Source organism: Talpa occidentalis, unplaced genomic scaffold, assembly GCF_014898055.3.
Source record: "Talpa occidentalis isolate TD23 unplaced genomic scaffold, MPIMG_talOcc4v2.1 talOcc4.15, whole genome shotgun sequence".
Taxonomy (NCBI): domain Eukaryota; kingdom Metazoa; phylum Chordata; class Mammalia; order Eulipotyphla; family Talpidae; genus Talpa; species Talpa occidentalis.
In genome coordinates, this window is record NW_023601543.1 from 14,809,538 (window position 1) to 14,830,332 (window position 20,795).

At 57.7% G+C, this 20,795-nt stretch overlaps 2 protein-coding genes across 12 annotated transcripts in view; one reads left to right on the plus strand and one right to left on the minus strand.

Annotated features, from left to right (window-relative positions):
• ELF4 (E74 like ETS transcription factor 4) overlaps positions 1 to 6,963 on the plus strand; it is a 44,026-nt gene extending 37,063 nt beyond the window's left edge. For 4 of the 5 annotated variants that reach the window (XM_037511951.2, XM_037511950.2, XM_054695562.1 and 1 more), the window contains exons 4-9: positions 321 to 413; positions 1,640 to 1,831; positions 1,953 to 2,036; positions 2,114 to 2,306; positions 3,120 to 3,497; positions 4,610 to 6,097. In XM_037511951.2, the coding sequence (XP_037367848.1) occupies positions 321 to 413; positions 1,640 to 1,831; positions 1,953 to 2,036; positions 2,114 to 2,306; positions 3,120 to 3,497; positions 4,610 to 5,384 (1,715 nt within the window). In that variant the 3' untranslated portion in view covers positions 5,385 to 6,097. Of the gene's footprint in view, positions 1 to 320; positions 414 to 1,639; positions 1,832 to 1,952; positions 2,037 to 2,113; positions 2,307 to 3,119; positions 3,498 to 4,609; positions 6,098 to 6,440 lie in introns of those variants that run through there. The other variant, XM_037511953.2, reaches the window with a different exon arrangement.
• Positions 6,964 to 12,015: 5,052 nt separating this feature from the next.
• Positions 12,016 to 20,795, minus strand: part of BCORL1 (BCL6 corepressor like 1) — a 60,670-nt gene continuing 51,890 nt past the window's right edge. For 5 of the 7 annotated variants that reach the window (XM_037511954.2, XM_054695565.1, XM_054695563.1 and 2 more), the window contains 3 exons: positions 18,685 to 18,762; positions 17,446 to 17,599; positions 12,231 to 14,211 (listed from right to left, as the gene is read on the minus strand). In XM_037511954.2, coding sequence (XP_037367851.1) covers positions 13,929 to 14,211; positions 17,446 to 17,599; positions 18,685 to 18,762 — 515 coding nt within the window. In that variant the 3' untranslated portion in view covers positions 12,231 to 13,928. Of the gene's footprint in view, positions 14,212 to 17,445; positions 17,600 to 18,684; positions 18,763 to 20,795 lie in introns of all 7 variants that reach the window. The other 2 variants (XM_037511955.2, XM_037511957.2) reach the window with 1 other exon arrangement.

Consider the following 20,795-nt stretch of genomic DNA (forward strand, 5'->3'; position numbering starts at 1 on the left):
GTTCCTCTTCGGGACAGGGAAGGCGTGGTGGAGAAGGGGGTGCTGGCCACCGCGGCTTCTAGTGACCCAGGCAGCACGAGCAGGTCCCCGACTGTTGGAATTTAGACCAGCCCAAAAAAGTAGTTCCGCTCCCCAGAGAGGGGGCCATGGAAGCGGATTCAGGTCTTTCAGAGATGTGGCAGGACAACGAGGGAGTGGAAACCAGGCGTCCTCTGCGGGGGTGAAGAGGAAAGGGGAAGCAGGGAGGGGGTGTTCTGGTCCCTTCTGGGCTGTGCCTGAGGCAACGTTTCTTCTCCCCCCACGACGGACCCTGGCACCAGATGACAATGAGGCAGCCATGCAGCCTATGTCGACCACGGAAGTGCTGCTCAATGTCGAGTCTCCCAACGACGTGCTGGATGAGAAGCAAATCTGTAAGTTCAAAGCTGGTGCCTTCGCTCAAGGTGCCAGGACACGCCCTTTATAACGACCACACCGGTGCAGCGCGTGCGGGGGCACAGGTAGCCGCCGGCCTGTGCATACGTAGACGTGCTTCTAGCCGTGCCGGGCCTGGGAAGGGGCAGGAGAGCACGAGGACGAGGACGAGACGGCCAAGGGCACTTTCTCCCCGATGTTTAACTGAGGGCAAAATACACCCGACGTAAAACGGACCCCCTCACCGACACGTCCGTGGATAGCTCAGGGGCGTGCAACGGTCACCGCCGATGCTAGAACTCTCTTCAGCCTGCAAGATGGGCACTCTGCCCCCGTAGACACCATCTCCCCATTTCCCCTCCCGGCCCCTGACGGCCGGCCTTGTACTTTCTGCCCGGTCTCTCGTGCATGCCACTGGGCCCCGACAGCTGCCGTCTCCCGGGGCCCGGCTGGCTTCCTGTGACAGACTCCTCCAGGTCCGTCCATGCTGGGGGCTGTGCTGTGGGCCAGGGTGACTTTTCTGGCCCCTCTGCTGTCTCGCTTGGCCCCCAGGAAGGCTGCGGGGTGTGGCTTACTGGGAAATGTGCCAGGCTTGGAGCACCCCCCTCCCTTCCCTGTTCTTGAAGGCTGGCTCCTACCTGCCCATGAGCCCCCTCCATCCCCGCTGGCTCCTCCCCTCTGATACCACAGGGTGATTCCTGGCCCCCTAATATCCCTGCCCAAGCAGGTGTGGGGGTGGTGGGGGGAGGGAAGCTGCCAGGGAAGAGTCCTAGCATTTGTAATCCTGGCTCCGATAAGAATATTCATCCAGGAGGCAACAGCTTTCTACGCAAGGCCTACGGGCACAGGCGCCAGCTTGCGGTGTGCCCTTGGGCACGTGTCCTACTGTCTCTGGGCCCCCGTCTACGCACCAGGAAAGCAGAGAGATTGGCCTAACTGCTGTCAAGGCCTCCGGAGTTGCAAAATGAGCCGATGACTAACTCGAGGTGGTCCTTTACCCTGGGAGCTGCCTGGAACGCCCCGCCACCGGCTGTGGGCTCCCAGTGTGGCAGCCGTGATTGGGGCCCGCTCGTGCCCACAGCGCTGCAGGTGTTTCCTCTCCTCCTGGCGCGAGACACGTGCGGCGTCTGCAAGCGCAGCCGCCCCTCCAGCCCCCTCCCCGAGCGCCGGCCCAGCTCCCACCCCGCCCTGGGGCCCCGGTCACCTCAGGCCCTTCTTCTTGCAGTCAGCTCCCCTGAGATGCTCCCAGACTCAGACCCGGCTCTGGCCGGCGCTCTGCCCAACTACACGTTTCCTGTCCCCGAGCCCAGCGCTCTGGCCAAGGCCGGCGACGCTGGCGGCCGCGAGGGGCAGCCCCCGGAGGAGAAGGCGCTCGGGGAGGACAGTGCCAAGAGGACCGGGAAATCGAAGAAGAGAAGTAAGAGACACGGGGGGGGGGGGCCGGGGGGGGCTTCAAGGAGGTGAGCGACTGGGGTGGGGAGTCGGGGAGACCCTAAGGGGGTCCCGGCCTCACGCTCCTCTCGCCGTGTCCCCCGCAGTCCGGAAGACGAAGGACAGCCGCAGCGCCTCGCCGGTCACCGACCCCAGCGTGCCCATCCGGAAGAAGTCCAAGGACGGCAAAGGTACGCGGCGGCGGGCGGGGCGGGGGCGGCAGGGCAGGGGCTGCAGGCCCTCACCGCCTGCCCGCGCCCTCCGGCAGGCAGCACCATTTACCTGTGGGAGTTCCTGCTGGCGCTGCTGCAGGACAGGAACACCTGCCCCAAGTACATCAAGTGGACCCAGCGCGAGAAGGGCATTTTCAAGCTGGTGGACTCCAAAGCCGTGTCCAAGCTGTGGGGGAAGCAGAAGAACAAGCCTGACATGAACTATGAGACCATGGGCCGGGCGCTAAGGTAGGCGCGGCTCGGCCTCCCGGGCCCTGCCGTGGGCGCTGCCAGGCTCTTCCCCAGGGCCGCGGTGTCCCCCGAGAGACCAGACTCACCCTCGAAGGAAACACTCCCCCTTTGCTTGCCCCTCTGGGAGGACAGTCCCCTCCTCTTGCATTTCTTTCCTGGCGTTTTTTCTTTTTTAGAATGGAAGAGCTTTTTTTTTTTTTTAAACATTTATTTTATTTCTGTATGCATACAAGAACTGGGGTGCAGGCCAGAGGTGCGGGGGTGAGAGGATTCATCAGAGAGGGGGGGGGAGCAGAACAGGAGGATCTACTGAAACACGCTGCTGAGGGGAGCGGCGGGCGAGTCAGGAGAGGCCTGCTGCGCCACGTGGGTAGCTCCCTGGCGGGGATCGAACTCAAGACGCAGTGGCTGCCACTAGCCTGATAGTGCTGAGAATTTAACCCCTGCGCCACCAGGCTTCTCAGGGCCTCCCCTCCCCCAGTAGGACCTCCTTCACGGTCTGCAAGCCGGACACCCCGGGAGAGGGCCCTGCGTGATTCAGGCAGTGGGACCGCGAGCGCCCCGTCATCTGCGCCCTCCTCCCTCACTCTCCTCTGCCCCAAAGCAGGGTGGGGGCTGCTTTGGGTCCCTTTCGCGGACCCTTTGATGCTCAGAGCAAGAGCTCTGAGGTTTCATAAAGACCTCCCAAGTCCAGGTGCTGGCCCCACTCCTCTCCTTGCCCCCCCTTTGCTCCCCCACTGGCCTCACACTCGTGGGCTGTGGACAGTGGGTGGCGTGACCCTGGCTAACTCCCCGCCCTTTGTCCCCCAGATACTACTACCAAAGAGGCATCCTTGCCAAAGTGGAAGGGCAGAGGCTGGTGTACCAGTTTAAGGAGATGCCCAAGGATCTGGTGGTGATCGAAGACGAGGATGAGGGAAGCGAAGCCTCAGCATCATCACCTCAGGCCTCCACTCCCTCCACCTCCTCTGGTAGTGCCACCCGGCGAAACAGCTCCAGAGTCTCCTCCAGAGCCACCCCCCAAGCCAAGGGCAGCTCCTCCTGGGAAAAGCCCAAGGTTCAGCAGCTTGGTCTCCAGCCATCTGCGAGTCTGGAATCGGGACTGTCTCTAGATGAGGAGCTCCCCACTACCTCCACCATGCTGGTCTCGCCGCCACAGAACCAGGCCAAACTCCCCAAAGCCGTGAGGTAAGGGGTAAGGGTTCTACCCAGTTGTCTTACTGGGGCACCTCGTGTTGGGGGTTACTTTTCAGCTTTTTGCAAAGTTCTACTGTGTTTCTGGCCTCAACTTGTCAGTCAAGACAGAAAAGTGACTTGCCCCGGGTCCCGCACCAAAGTAGTGGTGAAGTCAGCTCTGTCTTTTTTTTTAAAGATTTATTTTATTTATACAGGAACAGGGGTACAGGCCAGATGCGTGGGAGGGTGAGAGGACCCACCAGAGACAGAGCGGGGAGCAGAACAGGCAGAGTGACTGAAATACACTGCTGAGGGGAGCAGCGGGCGAGACAGGAGAGGTCTGCTGCGCCATGTGTGCTGCCCCGACAAAGAGCCCAGACAAATTGGCGGGGATGGAGCCGGCGCTGCAGAGGCTGCGGACAGCTTCACAGCGCTGCGCTCAACCGCCTGCGCCACCAGGGAGGCCCTGAAGTCAGCTCTTGACTTGGGGAGGCTTCTGGCGCCACGCCCAGGTGTCTTGTTACCCAAGAAGGTTCCCCCAGCGGCCACCAGGGGCCTCCACATCTGCACACACCGCACCCCTCCACCCCAGCACCCTCAAGTCTCCACCCCAGAAAAGAGACAACAGAAGATATTGCAGAGACACTGGCTCTGCCTTCCTCAGCCCTTCAGGCCCACCTGGAAAACTTTCTCGTGGCTTCTTGTCCACACTCAGGTGCCTCCAGTCTTCCCCGGAAAGTTTGGGCTTTGTCTGGGCTCTGTGTGTGTGCCCCTCACTACTCAAGCCCGGGTTACTGAGCTGCTCTCTGGGGGAGGGAGGTGCTGGTGCGGAGGAGGGGCAAGAACCCCGGCTGGGGAGGAGCAAGCCCACATGTGAGTCCCTGTAGCTGTGTGGTCTCGGCCAGGGTACGGAGCCCCTCTGGCGCCATCATCAACCTTATTTGACTAACGTGCTGACTGGAAGATTGAGCGAAGTGCAGTAGGGCCACGATCTAAAAGACCCCTCACCCTGGCCAACCAGAACCAAGCAGCTGACTGCTCTCAGCTCCTTCCTCCCGGGCACTCCTTGCCGTGCAGTCCAGGCCTCCTGCCTTAACCCCCGAATCTGTTCTCTCTCTCCTCAGTACTCCTGCGCCCGGCAACATCCACCTGGGGGTGGCCCCTGTGGGCTCGGGCTCAGCCTTGACCCTGCAGACAATCCCACTGACCACGGTGCTGACCAGCGGGCCTCCTGCCAGTACTACTGCTTCGACCCAGCTCGTTCTCCAGAGTGTTCCGCCTGCTTCGGCCTTCAAGGACACCTTCACTTTGCAGGCGTCCTTTCCTCTGAACGCCAGTTTCCAAGAGAGCCAGGTGGCAACACCAGGGGCTCCACTGATTCTGAGCGGCCTCCCCCAGTTTCTGGCAGGGACCAACCATCCAAGCAATCCAGCCTCACCCTCGGTCACAGGGGCTGCACCCGCAGGGCCCAGCTCTCAGCCCCCGGGGACTGTCATTGCGGCCTTCATCAGGACTTCCAGCGCCACCGCAGCCCCGAGGGCCAAGGAGGGGCCGCTGAGGTCTCCCTCATATGTGCAGGGGGTGGTTACGGGGGCCCCTGTGGAGGGGCTGCTGGTTCCTGAAGAGACCCTGAGGGAGCTCCTGAGGGAGCAAGCTCACCTTCAGCCACTTCCAACCCAGCTGGTTTCCAGGGGTCCCCACAATTCGAGCCTTCTGGGGAGCCAGACTTGCTCTCCTCCCAGCCGCCCCACGGTTGGGCTGACCCCAGTGGCTGAACTTGAGCTCTCCTCAGGCTCAGGGTCCCTGTGTCTGGCTGAGCCCAGTGTGCCCGCGTCTGGGGGCCGGCTGACCAGATCCCCCACCCCCGCCCCTTCTCCCCATTCAACCCCACTTCTCTGATTAAGATGGAGCCCTGAGACGCAGGAAGGGCGGAGTGGGGGGGTCGCGAGCTGCAGGCCAAGACGAGCAGCGTTTTTACCCAGACCTCCCTTAGTGGGGCCCGGCTCCGGTACACCTGCCCTTCCATTTCCGGGGGACCCCCCCCCCTGCGTAGCCATGGCCACGCCAGGCCAGGCCCGATCTGAGCGCTGCCGGCGTCAGGCCGCGGCCTTCGAGAGCACCGGGCGATGGGCTTCTCTGGAGTCGTGGGCCGGCCTGGCGGTGGCGGGCGCGCCCGGGGAGCTGCGGCCTGGGCTGGTGCAGGGGCTCGCGGGAAAGTCCTTGTGCCTGGCTGGGTGTCCCCCTCTCTGGCTGCCCCCCGGGGGGTTGTCGCCCCGCCTGTGAATGTGTCTGTGTGTCTCTGAGTGTCTCTGTTTCTGGAGGACGCGGGGTGCAGCTGCGAGGCTTCCAAGGGCGTGGGTCTCTCTGGGGGGGCCGCAGGGGTGGGGGGTGTTTTTGAAGGGAAATTATTCTCCAGTTCCCCCAACCCAGATTCGGTTGCTGAGACTCTGGAGAGCAGGTGGGGCCCCCTGAGCGGGGAGAGGCCGCAGAGCTGCAGCGGATCCGGGAAGGAGGGCCTCGAGGGCGCGCGTCTGGGGGAAGGTGCCGTTGGCAAGGACGCGGCAAAGGCCGAGCGGAGGAGCAGCCAGAGAGGGCAGGGAGCTCGGCCGCGGGGAGCCGCCCTCCTCGGCCCGTGCCAGCGTGCCCGCACCTCGAGCGCCTCGGAGGCGGCCGCCCTGCCGGCGTGAGGCCCGGCCACGCAGGCCCAGCGGGCGCCGGGCGGACTGGACGTGGGCGGCAGGGCTTGCTCTGTGAGGCTGGCCACGCGCCCCCGACGGCCTCTGCGGGCACCCCGGCCCGTACCCTCCCCATGCCGGGGTCCCTCTCGGTTCATTTTGCCCCCGACGTTCTGCTGTCAGGTGCGACTGGGGAGTCGCGTCGCCCTGGCCCTCGGGGCCGCCTCTGTGCCGGCTCTCTCGTACCTGCTGCTCAGCCCTGCCTCTACTCACTTTGTAGGTTTGCCAGCCCACCCACCCCCACGACGGCTGCGGCAGGCCTCCTCCAGCGGACCGCTGCCCCTCACCTCCAGCTTTCGCACCTGGCCCTGATTCCTCCTTCGCCCAGAAGACAGGAGCCAGCAGCTGAGCGCTCTCTTAGTCCTTCCGTCTCGACGCGGAGTCTTGCTTCCCTGTCGCTTTCTGAGGAAGGGGCGCGCTGTGCCCCCCCACCCCCGCTTTGACCTCGCTTGCCCCATCAGCCGTCGGCACCCGGCATCCGCCAAATTGGGTTAATGTGAATCGGTGCCACAGGACCTTTGCTACATCCTTGGCACGAAACCATCTATTTGGCCTAACTACCTCCCTTCGTTGCTCTCTCGTGTTGGGTTAGTCACTGTCCCACCTACTGTCGTCTTGGCGCTCTCTGGCTCTCCCTCCACCCCACGCCGGCGGGAGGGCCGTTCATGGTTGTGCAGATGTATTTATTACATGTTTCTAGCACTTAGAAAAGTGTCGGTGTTTTTTTAATAAAATCAGTTTATGATGACAAATTCCTGATGGTGGAAAGTAAAGTAACTCGAGAAAGGGTCGCCTTGAAGACAACCGCACCGAGGCAGTCGCAGGTCGCAGGTCAGGGCCGGCCCGCCCCGCCTCGGGGCCCGCGCTGCACTGGCCCTCCGCAGGTCGGGACCCTCGCGGGGGCGGGCGCAGCCGCCTGGTCACCACGCAGCGCCCGCCCCTCCCGCCTCGTGGGCTCCTCCGCTTCCTCGGTGCCCACCTGGCTCTGCATCTGCCCATTTAAATGTGGGTGTCCCCAAGGGAGCCGTCCATTCCCCTGACTCCTGCCGGGGGCGGGGGGGGGTGAGCCTGGAACCCGGAGCTCAGCCCCTCGCCTTCCCTCCTCAGCTCGAGGCTTGCGTCCCCAGCTCTCTGCTCCTCATTTCCCCCCGGGGGCCTGCCAGGCCCTCGAAGGTAGCCCCTCCCTCGAAAATGGATTTGCTGTGTCTTGGCTGTCTCTCCACACACACGGCCTGTCCCCAGCAAACAAAGGAAAAGCCTGGTGACCTGCTGTTTCTGTGAACAACGCCCCCCCCCCCCCCCCCCCGTTTCCCCAGCTACACTGGACGGGGCACAGCCGTCGGGGCGGCTCTCCCCCGTGCCTGTCGTTGTCCGCCGCGTCCTCGCCTGAAGTCCAGCGCGGTCTGCAGTGTATCTAAACTGGCCCACTTCCAGCTCAGACTTACCCAGAGCTGGCCTCCTGGCAGGCCCTCCCGGCGAGGCCCCCCGCCGCCAGGTCCTAGCGGGCTCGGCCGGCCACGTCTCACCCGTGCAGTGCTCCGGCCACCCCCGGCGCGTCTCCTGCAAGCTCCTCGCTCCTGCGAGACGGCGCTCCTTGGTTCTGCTCACCCAGAATGCTCGTCCCGCCCCGTTAGTGCCAACTGCATGGCACCCACCCTTCCAGACCCCGTGCACAGCCGCTGCCCTGCCCCGGGCCAGCCTGCCGTTCAGGGAGTCCCTTATTTCACACGGCAGCAATCGCCAGGCTTTGGCCCCGGGTCTCGAACAGCCCGTGACAGCTCCGCTGCTACAATCAAAACTGTCACTCAGAGCTTCAGTGCCCCGGACCTATTTTGTCTCCCCAACCGGGGTTACCATCTGGGGCTGCAGCACCCGAGAACGGGTCTCACCGCCGAGCATGCAGTGAGTGCCGCAGCTGGAGGGACAGGGGGGCCACACTTGGAGGCAGATGACCTCTGACCTCCCCTCTGCACAGGCACTCACCCCGGGTGCTCCCTGCCTGTCCTCCCTGGGTCAGTGTCCTTGTGCTACCCCCACCCACCCCAGTTTCCACTCCCAAGAGTTGTTACTACTTCGAACATCCGCTGCCTCTAAAGAAACTTCCCTGTCCAGTTTCTTTCCTACTCCAAGTGTTCAATTAGCTGATCTGGCCAACACCTGTGCCGATCCCGGTACCGGCAAGGGCTGGGGGAGGAGCTCGGAGACGGCTCTGTTGCAGCAGGGTCACTCGGCAACGACATCCTGCCCTGGGGGTGGACGCCCCTCAGGCCCCAGCACCTGATGTCTTGCTCCCTCCTCCGCAGCACTTTGTGCCTAGCACTTAGCCCACGGTGGCAGCTCAGCTGTGGGTCTGTCCGTGCTCCCCTCCGGTAGACTGTGAGCTCCTCACGGACAGGGACTCTGTGTCAGTCCCTGATGTATCCCCAGCTCCTAGCACAGTGCCTGGCACCCAGTAGGTGCTCAATGAATGTTTGTTGAAAGAATGATCGAGTCCTGCTTCTAATGGGGGTCTCAGCCCTATGCTGAGGCAGGCACGAGAGGAGGGCGGAGCAGCCATGCCAGGGGGCCACGGCTCACTGCAGGCCGCTGCTTCCTTTGCCCCAGTCTGGGCCACCCCCAGACGACACTATGCATAAGGTGCCCAGGGCCGTTCCCAGCTGTGCTTTGTTGTCACCGGGCGCCCCAGGAGACTTCTGAGCCGCCACCCCTTGCTGCGCTCCCCTTAGAGGCAGGACTGGCAGGCCCGGGGGAGGGGCGGAACGAGAAGTCGGTCTCCTGTGCCCAGGTCTTTCTGATGCCATCACGTTTTTGAAAAAGCCGCTTGCCTGGGGCTCCGAAGCCGCTGGATCGGAGGCGACTGAGGCCGTGCTCCCGGGCGCTGCCAGGGCTGGGAGGCTGAGGCGGCGCCAAGGGGTCGCGGGCTCAGAGCCCGGCGCGGGCACGCCGGGCGCGGGAGGGCGGCGTCCGGCAGGTGGCGCCGTCGAGCCGCCAGCCGCGGGCGGGCAGCCCGGCGGAGCCGTGCAGGGCGGGGCGGCCGGGCGGGGCCTGGCGCTTCCTGTGAAGGCGGCCGCGGCCGCGTCTTCCGTCCCTCGTCCCTCGGCGCTGACTTTGCGCCCCGAGCCGCTCCCGGCTGGTTCCGGCCCCTCCAACGGCCTCCACCGTGCGAGGGCGTCGAAGTTCTCCCGCGCCGGCCCTCCCCGCCACTTTGCAGGGGCGCCGAGCCGCCGGGCAGGCCCGCTCCCCATTGGCCGGCCGCGCCCCGCCCCGCCCCGCGCCCCGCCCCGCCCCCGCGCCCCCGCCCGGGGCCTGCAGGTGAGCCCGCGCCCGCCCGCCTCCCCCGCCGCCCTCCGCCGCGACATCCGGGGGCCCGCGGGGGCCCGACCGCCTGCGGCCTGCGCGCGGGCCCCCGGAGGACGGCGCCGGGCGACCGACGCCGCGGCTCGCCGGCCTTCCCCTCGGAACCCCGCGGCCTGGGGGAGCACGCGGAGCCCGGCCCGCCCCGCTCCGGGTCGGCCGCTCAGCCTGCCAGCCTGGGGGCGGCGCTGGTCTGGCCGGGGCAGCTTCCCGGGGCCGGCTGGATGTGCAGGGGCAGGCGCCTTCGGCTCCGAGTCTCCGCACACCCCAGCCTGGCAGGGAGAGGGAGAGAGCCGCCGGCCCTTCTTCTGGGCGGGGCTTCGCTTTCGGCCTTGCGCTCCCGAAAGGAACATTCTGGTAAGATCGACTTGTGACCGCAGCGCCGAGGAGGAACTGACTTCCCGAAAGAGCGTGTTGTCGGTGGGATCCTCTTCAGTGCTTCGTACATTGAGCCCCATTTGGCAGATGGAGCAATGAAGGCTCCAAAGACTAGGTTACCACCCAAGGGCAGCCCAGGTGGTCAGTGGAGGAGCTGGCCCCGCCCGCGCTCCAGTGAAAGGGCCGGGAGAGCATTTCCCAAGATGCCGGCCGCCCTCACCCCCGCCCAGCCCGGGGCTGCAGATCGCCCACCCCTGCCATGAGGAGGCGCCTTGCCTCCTGCCTTCATCTTCCCCAGCCAGGCGAAGGGCAGCGGCAGGACTCCAGAGAGGCTCGGGGCGAGAACCCCAGTGCCGGAAAACAGGGAGCTACTCTTTGCATCTACTTTTAACCGCCCCCCTCCAGCCTTTCTCCAGGTGAATGAAGGGGTGTGCACACAAACCCAAAAGCCAGTCACCGCTCCCCCGGGGGACCAGCGCCCATTCCTTCCCGTCTCTCAAACACAGACACACAGTTCCGCTCATACAACCAAACCAACGCCACTCTCTCCTCTCCACCAGCCCGGGCCCCAGGATTCGCCCCTGCCAGGCTCCCAATCCCTCCTGCCTTAAGTGCAAGTCTAAGGGTAACCTCCACCGCTGGCCCTTCAGGCTTTCTTCTGAACTGCAAGCAATTATCTTTCTTCCCCTCGACTCGGCCTGCTGCGCCCCCAACACCGAGACACCTGCCATACCCGGCTCCAGCTTTCCCGTGGCTCCACTGGGCTCCCACCCCTACCTCCCACCTGCCCCTGCCGCCAAAGCGACACAGAAATGGTACTTTCTTGTCTCCGAGCCTTTGCTCAGATTGTCCCAAGTTTGGAGATCTGTCCCTGCCGCCCCAAATCCCTACTTCCTACTTCTTGAAGGATCCGCGGGGCACCTCCCTTCCCAGGAAGCCTCTCACCAGCCCAGTGGCCCTGCCATCCCTTTGGCTCCCGGGGCATCCTGGGGTGAGCTGAAGTCCTGCACCCGCCACATGCCTTTCCTGACCTATTGACATGTCTGGCTTCTTAGCTGCCAGTTCCAAACAGAATTTACCTGAAATCACTATTGCAGGGTTGTTTGGGAACCCAAGAAAGCAGCAACCCTAGAGGGCCTGAGGATCACAATGAGGAAGCAAAGGCCGGGGTCCTGCTGCAGCTGAAGGGCCGATGCTCCACGCTTGGTAGGAGCCTGTAGTCACGCACAAGCACACGCCCGGGGCTTGCGCAGCTCACTCTTGGGGATGGCTGCGCTGCAGGGGGCCAGACACAGGGATCCCCTGACTTATATTCTGAATGGGGCTCTCCAGTGACACAAGCTGGTGACAGGCCCTAAGAATTGAGCTTCAAACGGCCTCGTCCTAGGCCTGTCAGGCCCCCCTCAGCAGTCAGCAGGAATCATAGTTTCCACCAGTTTTCCCTAAGTGGGAGGAGAAATTGTAAAATTCAGGATGGGCCTCTTGCCTCCATCGTAGCGGGGCCTGGGAGACCCAGACCATGGAGGCTGCACTGTGTGTGTGTGGGGGGGGCCAGGAGCGCCGGCGCACAGTGGAGTGCTGCGACTCTGCAGCCAGATGCCATAGGGCAGCCCAGGCCGGGAGAGAGCCCGCAGGCTGGCGACCGCCTCAAGCGAAGGTCGGTCGTTCGTCACAGCCAGCTGGAAGGGGCTCCTTCTCCGGCCCAGCTACCTCTCCGGGGGCCACCGGACGCAGACACCCCCTCTCGCTCCCACTCACACGCGCACAAGCGCACACCCGAGTCGATGTGGCCGCTCCATCCTCGCCGCCAGCCCAGCCCCAGCCGGCCCCTGCCTTGCCCCGCCTTCCCTTCCTTCCCCGGCCCTGGTCCTGTCCCCGAGAACCCCATGTGCACCGGCGCTCGGCTGCTTCCTCATTCACCGCCTCTCCCGGGACCCCAACTGTCAAGCAGGACCAGGGGCTTCCCCGGGGACTGCACTGGGAGGCCCATGTTCTCTGAGCAGGGACAAGTCACGGTGGGGACAGGAGTAAAGAGAGACAGGAGACAGAAGCCCTGACGTGGGTTTTTCAGTATGCAAGTGTTTTTGACTCCACAGCCAGTTGCTTAAAATGAAACATAGAGGGCAGCCAGAACACACACCCAGATGCGAAAAGGAAAGGCAGACATAAACCGTAGAATACCACGACCCCATCAAAACCAGAAAATTAAAACCCAAAACCCCTCGACTTTATATATATATGTATATATATATATTTTTTTTTCTTAAAAAGGGAGAACAACAGTTCAAAACCAACTGGGCAGTATGGTGGGGGTGGGGAGCAGTCCTACAGAAGGGGGTCGGGAACTCCCCCCGCGAACGAAGAACAAACACAATACAAAGAAAATAGCCACCAATGCTCCCACGTGGGTCGGGAGGCTCCAGAGAACAGATTGTCCCATCCTCAAACTGGCTTTTTTTTTTTTTTTTTTTTTTTTGTCTTTTTTTTTTTCCATTTTCTTCTTTTTGTTGTTGTTGTTTTAGCACCTGTACAATAAAACTGTACCATCTCCAACCAGAGCCGGCCACAGCGAGGCCCTCCTGCCTTTGGATGGCACATACTCTCTACAAGGATTGTTCGGAAAAATAGCAATTGGTAGAAAAATAAGAACAAGAGCGGGAAAGACCACACACGCACGAGCGCCACTGGGGGGGGGGGGGGAAGCAGCCTGGGCTCCTCCCTCTCTCCCGGAACTAACCCAGCACTGTTGGCCCGAGGCCAGGAGGGCAGCCTGGACCCCTGTGCTGGCGCTCAGCCCCCTACCCCCAGACAGGAGCGGAGGGGCAGAGACCCAGCTCCTGCCCTCACCCGCCTCGGAAACAGCTGAGGCCTGGACTTCACATCTGGCAGTCAATTCCAGAGCCCTCTGAAGATTCCGAAGGGGAATGGGGGGCAGAGGGAGAACAGAAGAGAAGCAAGGGGTGCTGCGAGTGGGGCAGTGGGAAGAGGGAGGAGGCGAGGGCTATGAGCCGAGGGGCTCAGTATCCAGAGGGGGTGAGGGCAGAACGGGGGCAGGGGGCTGGGGAACAGACCTATATGGGGCGCTCTGAGGGAAGCAGTGGGAAGATGTGAGGAGGGCAACCTGTCTCCTTCAGGTCCGTCTCCACTCTCCTGTTGGTGACTCACTGACCCCAGCTCCCACCTCATCTCTAGCTAGCAGAGCTGCTGCAAAGGGCAGGGGGTATAACAAGAAAAAACTGGGGGTGGGGGAGCACCAAAGTCTCAGGATTTACCCCCAGGACCCCGGCCCTGGGCCAGCACCAGCCAGCTTCATGAGTCACAAGTTGATGGTCCCCAACCCTCCAACCTCCTCCCCGGTGCAAGAAAAAACCTGGGAGTAACTCTGTGGTGGGGGGGGGCAGCTTTAGAGCTTATCAAGGAAGAAACAGAAAAGAGGTGAAGAACGTCCCTCAATACAACAAGTTGTCTCAAATTGTCACAGTGATACAGACTTATCAGAAACCAATGAAACAATACAAATTAAATACTAATAAAATAAATACTATGGAAGACAGAAGAACACAGGGGAACAGAGGGGGCACTCAGAGATCTGGGCTTCTCTCATTTCTGGACAGGCCGCAGCCACCCAGGGCCCAAGTTTGGTCTTGGTCATACACAAGGAGGCCAGTTCAAGGGACCCTGGCACCACCTCCCTCCACCCCTGGGACCTCTCGTCCTCAGACGTGGAGTTCAACTTTCCACTCCCATCACCAACCACAAGAACAATGACGATGACAGGGAGATGAGAACTAACTGTAACCAAAAAAAAAAAAAAATCCAGTCATTAATTAATGCTGGCATTGATAAGGCGGCTTCTTGTTGGTCCGAATTATTGCCTCATTCTGCAGTCTGGTGCTGGGCGGGAGAGAGACATGGGAGGTAGGGGGAGGGTGAACTTGGGAGGAGAAAGAAGAAAAGGGAGGGGCTGTTTTCCCAGTCAACTGTTCCAAGACTGGAACTCCACCTCAGACCCTAGGAGCCGAATTAGCTCAGGCTCATACTGCACCAGCTCCACAGTCTCAGAGGAGCCCAGTGCAGAAGTGGTGTCCAAGCCTCCAGGCCTCTCGGCAGGGGTCAGCAGCTGGCTGGAGGCCACCTGCCTGTAGAACTCCGCTTTGGGCAAGGTGGCAATTTCAAAGTGCGGGAACCGAGCCTGAAAGATCCTCGAGGAAAGCTTCAGCCTCTTCAGGACATCGGTAAAGAGAAACCAGTTGCAGGGCCTAGAAAAGGCAAGAATGGGAGTTAAGGAAGGGGGCTGAGGGGAGGCGGTGGGGTGGCAGGAAGCCGGTGGGAGGGTCAAGGAAGGCTGCCAATCTAGCCATAGCCCACTAAGTCACAGGCTCCTTGGGTGGAGCTGAGAAGAACGCTTTCTCCTGTCCCCGACGTTGGCCGGTCCAGCTAGCAGCTAAATGACCAGCAGTGACCCATGACTGTCCTCTTCCAAAAAGTGGAAGCAGGAGGAAAATGGGCCTTCCCTAAGCTAAAAACCCTTAGCAGGCCTCCCGGCCGTAGCGTACACCCCATGACCGGGACTTCACCATCTGCCGGGACCCGTTCTTTCCCTGACGGACCCCGGCCCACCCGCTCTTGTTTCCCTTTCCTGTTCTCGCTCTTGCTTCCCCTGCCTCCTTATTCTCCAAGATCATCCCCAGCAGAGGGGGAGCCATGGAGAAAGGCCTAAACTGTGGGTAATCCAAAAGGCATTTCTCTTTGGCTCTGGAATGCATTAGACAAGTTTTTTTCTCCAGCGGCAGCACCATCGTTTCTGCAGGGCCAGAGCTCATGTTACAGCCAGTCAGACTTTGCTGAGCACACCCAACTGGGCGGCAGCCTGGGGACAGCTGGGAGGGGTGCTGGAGAGGCCAGTTACGGGCCTCTCTCATGGGCCAAACACTCACTTTGGCCACAGCAGGGAGAAGGGCTGCAGCCCATGCCAGTGGCCCCTGTTGCCAGGGCTTCCCCACCTTGCCATTCTACTCTCCCACTTCCAGTTTTCACCACTTTGGCCTGGACTATATTGCATCAGCCCTCTAACAGGTTTCCCTCTGCCAAAAGTCACTCTCCTGCACCCTGCCACCCTTGTTGGATCCTCTTTTACTATTTGTTAGTTTTCTAAAAAGAAAATCTGACCTTTTCTCTCCCTCCCTAAAGAGCTTTCAATGGCTCCCCAGTACCTCCAGTGAAAGAAAACCCTCCAAATTCTTTGGCATGATATCACTCAAGACCTTCCACACATGACCCCGTTCAACTTCCTCAGGCCCATCTCCACCCAACAACACGCACACACGCGCACACACGCATACACCAAGTCTCCCCTTCGCTCCAAGTGCCAGCTACTTGCTGAAAGACTACCCCGGCCTTCTGCACTTGTGTGTCTCAGTGCCTTTGCTCATGCCACGCCCTTCATCCCTTTCTCCTCTCTGGCCCACCAGTGAAGCCTTCCCCTGCTGACTGTTCAACCCATCTGCCAGGGGCTCATGGAACCTGCTTCAGAACCCTATTAAAATATTTGCAACAGAGCCCACTTGGGAAAGGATACAAAATAAACAAACTGTGATTCTCTGTGTGGCATAGGAATAGGGCTCGGGATCGACTTGAACTTTTATTTTTTACTTGACACCCTTCTGAATGGCTTGGGTTTATTTGGGTTTCTATTTTATAATAATAAATCTCTTATTCAAGTAAATTGTATATCTGTCTGTCTCTTCTACTAGACTGGAGATTCTCTGAAGCCAGAGCTGTATTCTGGATCTCAGGGTTTGACTCAGTACAACTGCTTAAGCCAACTTTATGGAATTGAGTGTTCTGAACAGCACCTAAAATGTCCACCTAAGCCCCAAATTCTTAAAGCGCAACATTTCTTTCAAATGAGAGCAAACTCTATCATCTCACACAGTCAAGGAATGGAGTGTTCTGAGTTAAGAGAATGTAGGTAACATACACTTGGATCATTACTTTCAAAGAGTGTATGGGGGGGGTGACCCCAGAACATTAAGTGGTGATCAGAATTCAGTCTTGCTTTGATAATTCAGAAGGCGCTTCTGAACCCCACAGGGCCTCAGAGTCATCACTTTACACCCTTCTACTTCTTGAAGAACATAAATTTTCATATCATACTGCAACTATGGGGAAGGGTTGATTGAGAGGAGGTGCCGGAGAATGTAAAGTCAGGAAAACCTGCTTTGCTGGGACCAAGCTCACAGCAGAAACCCTGCCTCTGGCCTGGCTGGTTGAGCAGCCCACGGCCTGGGTTCCTGAGTCCTGTCAGCACCTAAAGCACGCTACCCTAGTCCTTTACTGCCTGGGGCCAAGATCCTGTTTCAGAGGTGGTGCTGAATACTTTGAAGGAATTAATTAACTGTGCAATACTATATCCCAGAGGCCTGCCCCCACCCCTCGGGGATCAGCTTATGCCCAGAAGAATAAAGACCAAAAGCCCCTGAAACTTGATCCCTACTGGTATCATCATATAGGCTATTTTTATTTTTATCAGGCCATGGGGGACGGGGTGTAAAGAAAGAACGGTCTAGTGGTCAGATGTGTCAACTGAGGGTCTCAGTCTTAGGCCTCCTGATCGACCATCCACCCCTCTCTCTGTCAAGTGCACTTCATGTACTTTCACTTAAAGAAAAAAACTAGGGTCTGCTTTTTTAAAAATAGATATCAAAAAAGAAGAATCCTTACAATTGTTTGCAAAGGTATTTGAGATATCTGCAGATACCAAGAAGGAGAAAACACTTAACGACAGAGGCTAAGAACAAAGACCGAGTCACCCTGCCTCCTCCTAAGCAGCGCTGCCCCGCACAGCTCAGTGAGGCCTGACTGCAGCCACGGCCCTGCAGGCTGCTCAGCTCCCTTCTGAATCTCCAAGTAAGGACTGAACTGGGTCGAGCCTGATGTTAAGTGTCAGGTATATTCTAATTTCTGGAAATGGGTGATTCCCAATGTAATGCACAGGGCAACCTGAGCTGACAGCACCGATGCCATCCTCTCACCAACATTCAGGCTCTGAAAAACCAGCCTGCGGATTACTTTAAGGACCCCAGTGGCCCCATAGCTATGGCAACCATATGTCCTGGCTCTTCCAAGAATCTCAATTTCAAATATTCAGTCTGGCTGTCCCCAGAAACCACAAAAATGTTCCGGAGATTCTAGTAGTTCATCAGCCCAAATATCTCCCAGATCCTCTCTTACACCCAGGAACAGTGCAAACATCCTTCAGAGACTGAATGCAGATATAGGGTTGAAGGAACACATGCAGTCAGTGCACCCATACTACGAATCTGGGTTAGAAAGTCAGGCTGAATTTAGTCATGTATTATCTTTGAATGCAACAGTGCTCCTTTTCCAAGCTTCTACTTCCTTCTAGAGAACTCCAACTTTCCCAGGGAGGCGGGACCGGGGGTTGCCAGGATGCTGGCGCTCAGTCTCCATAGATCTCTTCAGACACTTACCCGCGGGACACTGATACTTGGAGGTTGTAGCAAGGGAGAAGAGGCTTGTCTGAGAACTCAAACATAAAATCATCCTCTTCCCCATCATCTCCTTCTTGATCAGAGTTCCCTGGAGGGTTATGTAGGAGGTCACAGGCAAACCCGTCTTTTCCCTCTGTAAGGAGAACACACAAGGAGTTGGGACTTTGCAACACGCACGAAAATGAAGAAATGAAACATTCCAACAAGAGAAAAGGGGTGACAATGGGTGGTTAGGAGATCAACAGGAAGCCTACAGACCCCTGCTCAGAGCCCAGGCTCACTGATCCCCTGGCTCACATCATTGGCAGATGGTATTTTTGTGGCCAGAAATTCATTGTACTCCTCCAGGTTTCCACTGGGAAAAGACAGGGTGACGTGAACAAGGAGCTGCTCAGCTGTTTCAGATGAAAGCCTGAAGCTTCTCCAAACTGTTCCAACTGCCCGTCAGGGGCCCCCAACAGCCTGGGCAGATGGGGCTCAAGGCTTTCTGATTGTTACACATAGTGATATTGTAAGTGATCCTGACTGATCAGGAAGTGGGTGTCATTGAAATGAAGTGATTTATACTAAGAACTTAAAATGAAAGTGACCATTGCTCCAGCTTTGTGTTGGGTGTGGCCTGCTTCATTCTGCCCCAACCTTCTCTTGCTTCAGCTTTTCCCAAGGTTAGAGGTGGGTGCCTCTCCCAATCTGCAGCCCCTAGATGACAGCCATAGATGCAGGTGCAATTCTCTTCCAAGAGAAGAAAGCTTGGGCCAGAAGATGAGGGGTTCAGAAGAGAGCAGTGCTGCCCCAAACTGTGTGTACCATGGGGGCAGGGTAGGGAGGGAATGGTAGCTTCCAGATGAGGGGCGGGGTCCTTCCTGAGTATGAGCAATGCCAGAAGAGATGACAACGTATACATCGGGGCTTCTGGTAGGGTTAGGACAAAGCCAGGGATCTTGAAAGAGTAAGTATAAAAAAGTACCCAAGGTGGGGAGTGGTAGAGTCAGAGATGGCTTTGTCCAAATCAGTGGTTTCCTGGTTTAGGACAATGAGTTGTGTCCAGGGGAAACAAGGGCTAGGGTGTGGGTAAAAGAGTCTGTGAGCTACTAAGAGGTGAAAAGGGCTACCTCCACAGGGTCACTCCTATCTTTGAGAAAAATCAGTAAAACCCAAAATAATACACATATCTCTGAGCCATAGACATGGGTGGGAAGATTCCCATTTAAAGCTTACCCAACACGGAACTGCTGTAAAAGTCCCAGGATACACCAGGATCACCTTCTGCCCTTCCCTGAAGATCCGAGAGGTGATCTGATAAAAGAAGATAAGGCAGTGAGTCAAGGAGGCTTGGCTGAAGGAGGAATCCAGAAGCAAAACACATCCATGTGGGGCTACATGTGGGAGCAGGGAAGAAAGGATCACATGAGGGGCCAGGAGTGACCAGAGATATGCTTCTTGTTGCCAATGAGAAGTTGCAAATCAGCAGCCAGGAGCCATACCTGGCCCACCGGATCACCTACGGTTTGGCCTAGTGTTTTATTTTTTTAAAGTTTATTTATTTATGCATACAAGACCTGGGGTACAGGCCAGAATTGTGGGGGGGGGGTGAAAGGATTCACCAGAGACAGAGTGGGGAGCAGAACAGGTGGACTGACTGAAATATACTGCTGAGGGGAGTAGCAGGTGAGACAGGAGAGGTCTGCTGTGCCAAGTAGGTCAGCTCCCTGGCCAGGGATCGAACTCATGCTGCAGTGGCTACAGATAGCTTCATAGTGCTGCGACTTAATCGCTTGCACCACCAGGGAGGCCCTGGCCCAGTGTTTTAAACCAAAAACATTTCCTTGACTTCCAACATTTTAAAATTGGAAGATTTTACTTCAAAATCTGGATTTTCAACTTTTCTTAAAAAAAGCAGATCTGGCAATGCTGCATCCACACTCTGGCATGTCAAAAGTTGGCTGGAGAAGAGGCAGCATGAATGTTCCCCAAATCAACACCCAGCCTGCTGTTGCTCTCTGACATCATCAGCCTGAAGGCATTTGGGTCTGGGCCCCCTGCTCTCAGTGGTACTGGGAATTCTCTGCAAGCAGAATCCTGGGCTATCTCCTTAATGGTCACAACATTCATATACCCAATCACGACCTCTCCAATTCAAAGTAAGATAAGGAAGCATAATTCCTTCTGTTTCAATTTGGAAAACATGGGGGAGGTAGTCAAATTTATCCTCACAAAAACCTTTTACTTTCATGCCTTGGTATATACCTCAAAGAACTTAAAACAGGCATTCAAACAATAACTTAGACTTCAATGTTCATAGCAGCTCTATTCACAATAGCTACCAAGTAGAAACAACCCAAATGTTGTTCAAGTGATGAAGGGATAAACAAAATGTGGCATATCTATACAGTGGAATATTATTCAGCCATAAACAAGGAATCAAGTACTGATCCTAATAAATGGATGAACCTTGAAAATATTATATTAAGAAGTCAGATACAAAAACCCACATATGGTGTGGTTCCATGTATATGAAATATACAGAACATGCAACTCTAGAGACAGAAAGCAGACTAGAGGTTGCCAGGGTTGGGGGAAGCGGGAATGGGAAGTAACTGCCAAATGGCTACAGCATTTCCTGTTGGGTGATAAGAAAGTTCTGAAACTCAACAGTGGTGATCATGGCAGAAACTGTGAATGTTTAATGTCACTGATTTCCACACTTAAAATGATTAAAAGAGTAAATTTTGTATTATGTATATTTAACACAATAAAAAAAGTCTTGAAGTACTGTTTTCTCACTGGATCTGAGAACAGACATCAGGTTACTCCTTGCCTTTTTGTTTCCTCACTAAGCATCATCTAGTAGAATTCATGTCTCAGCCCCACGTGGATAAAAAGCAGACTTTCAAGACAAATTCAATTGTGTCATCTATGGGCACCTGGCCCAGCAGTTGCCAATATGCTACCTAGCACAGTTGGCAAGTTGATTTAGCTTTGTGTGGTTGCCACCAGCCCTCAGTGACAGCTGAGCAACAGGACAGAAGTGAATCCAAAGGCCACAGGTGAGGTGACGGTGTCCTCTAAAAACCAAATCCTCAGAAGAAGTTGGCAGCCACTTTTAAAGGAATGGCGCTAGCTTCCCCCAATGGAGCAAACTGCCACACTCCAACAGGCCTTCCCTTTGGGTCACACATCTTATAAACAACAATGCCTATTAGATGTTGTAAACAACTAAAAGAAGTCATTTTTCAGCAACTTTCTGGGAGGTGAAGAGTTTCTTCCTGTAGGAAAAGACATCCCAAGAAAAGCTTTCGAAGTAAGGGCTGAGCAGCCAAAGTGGAAAA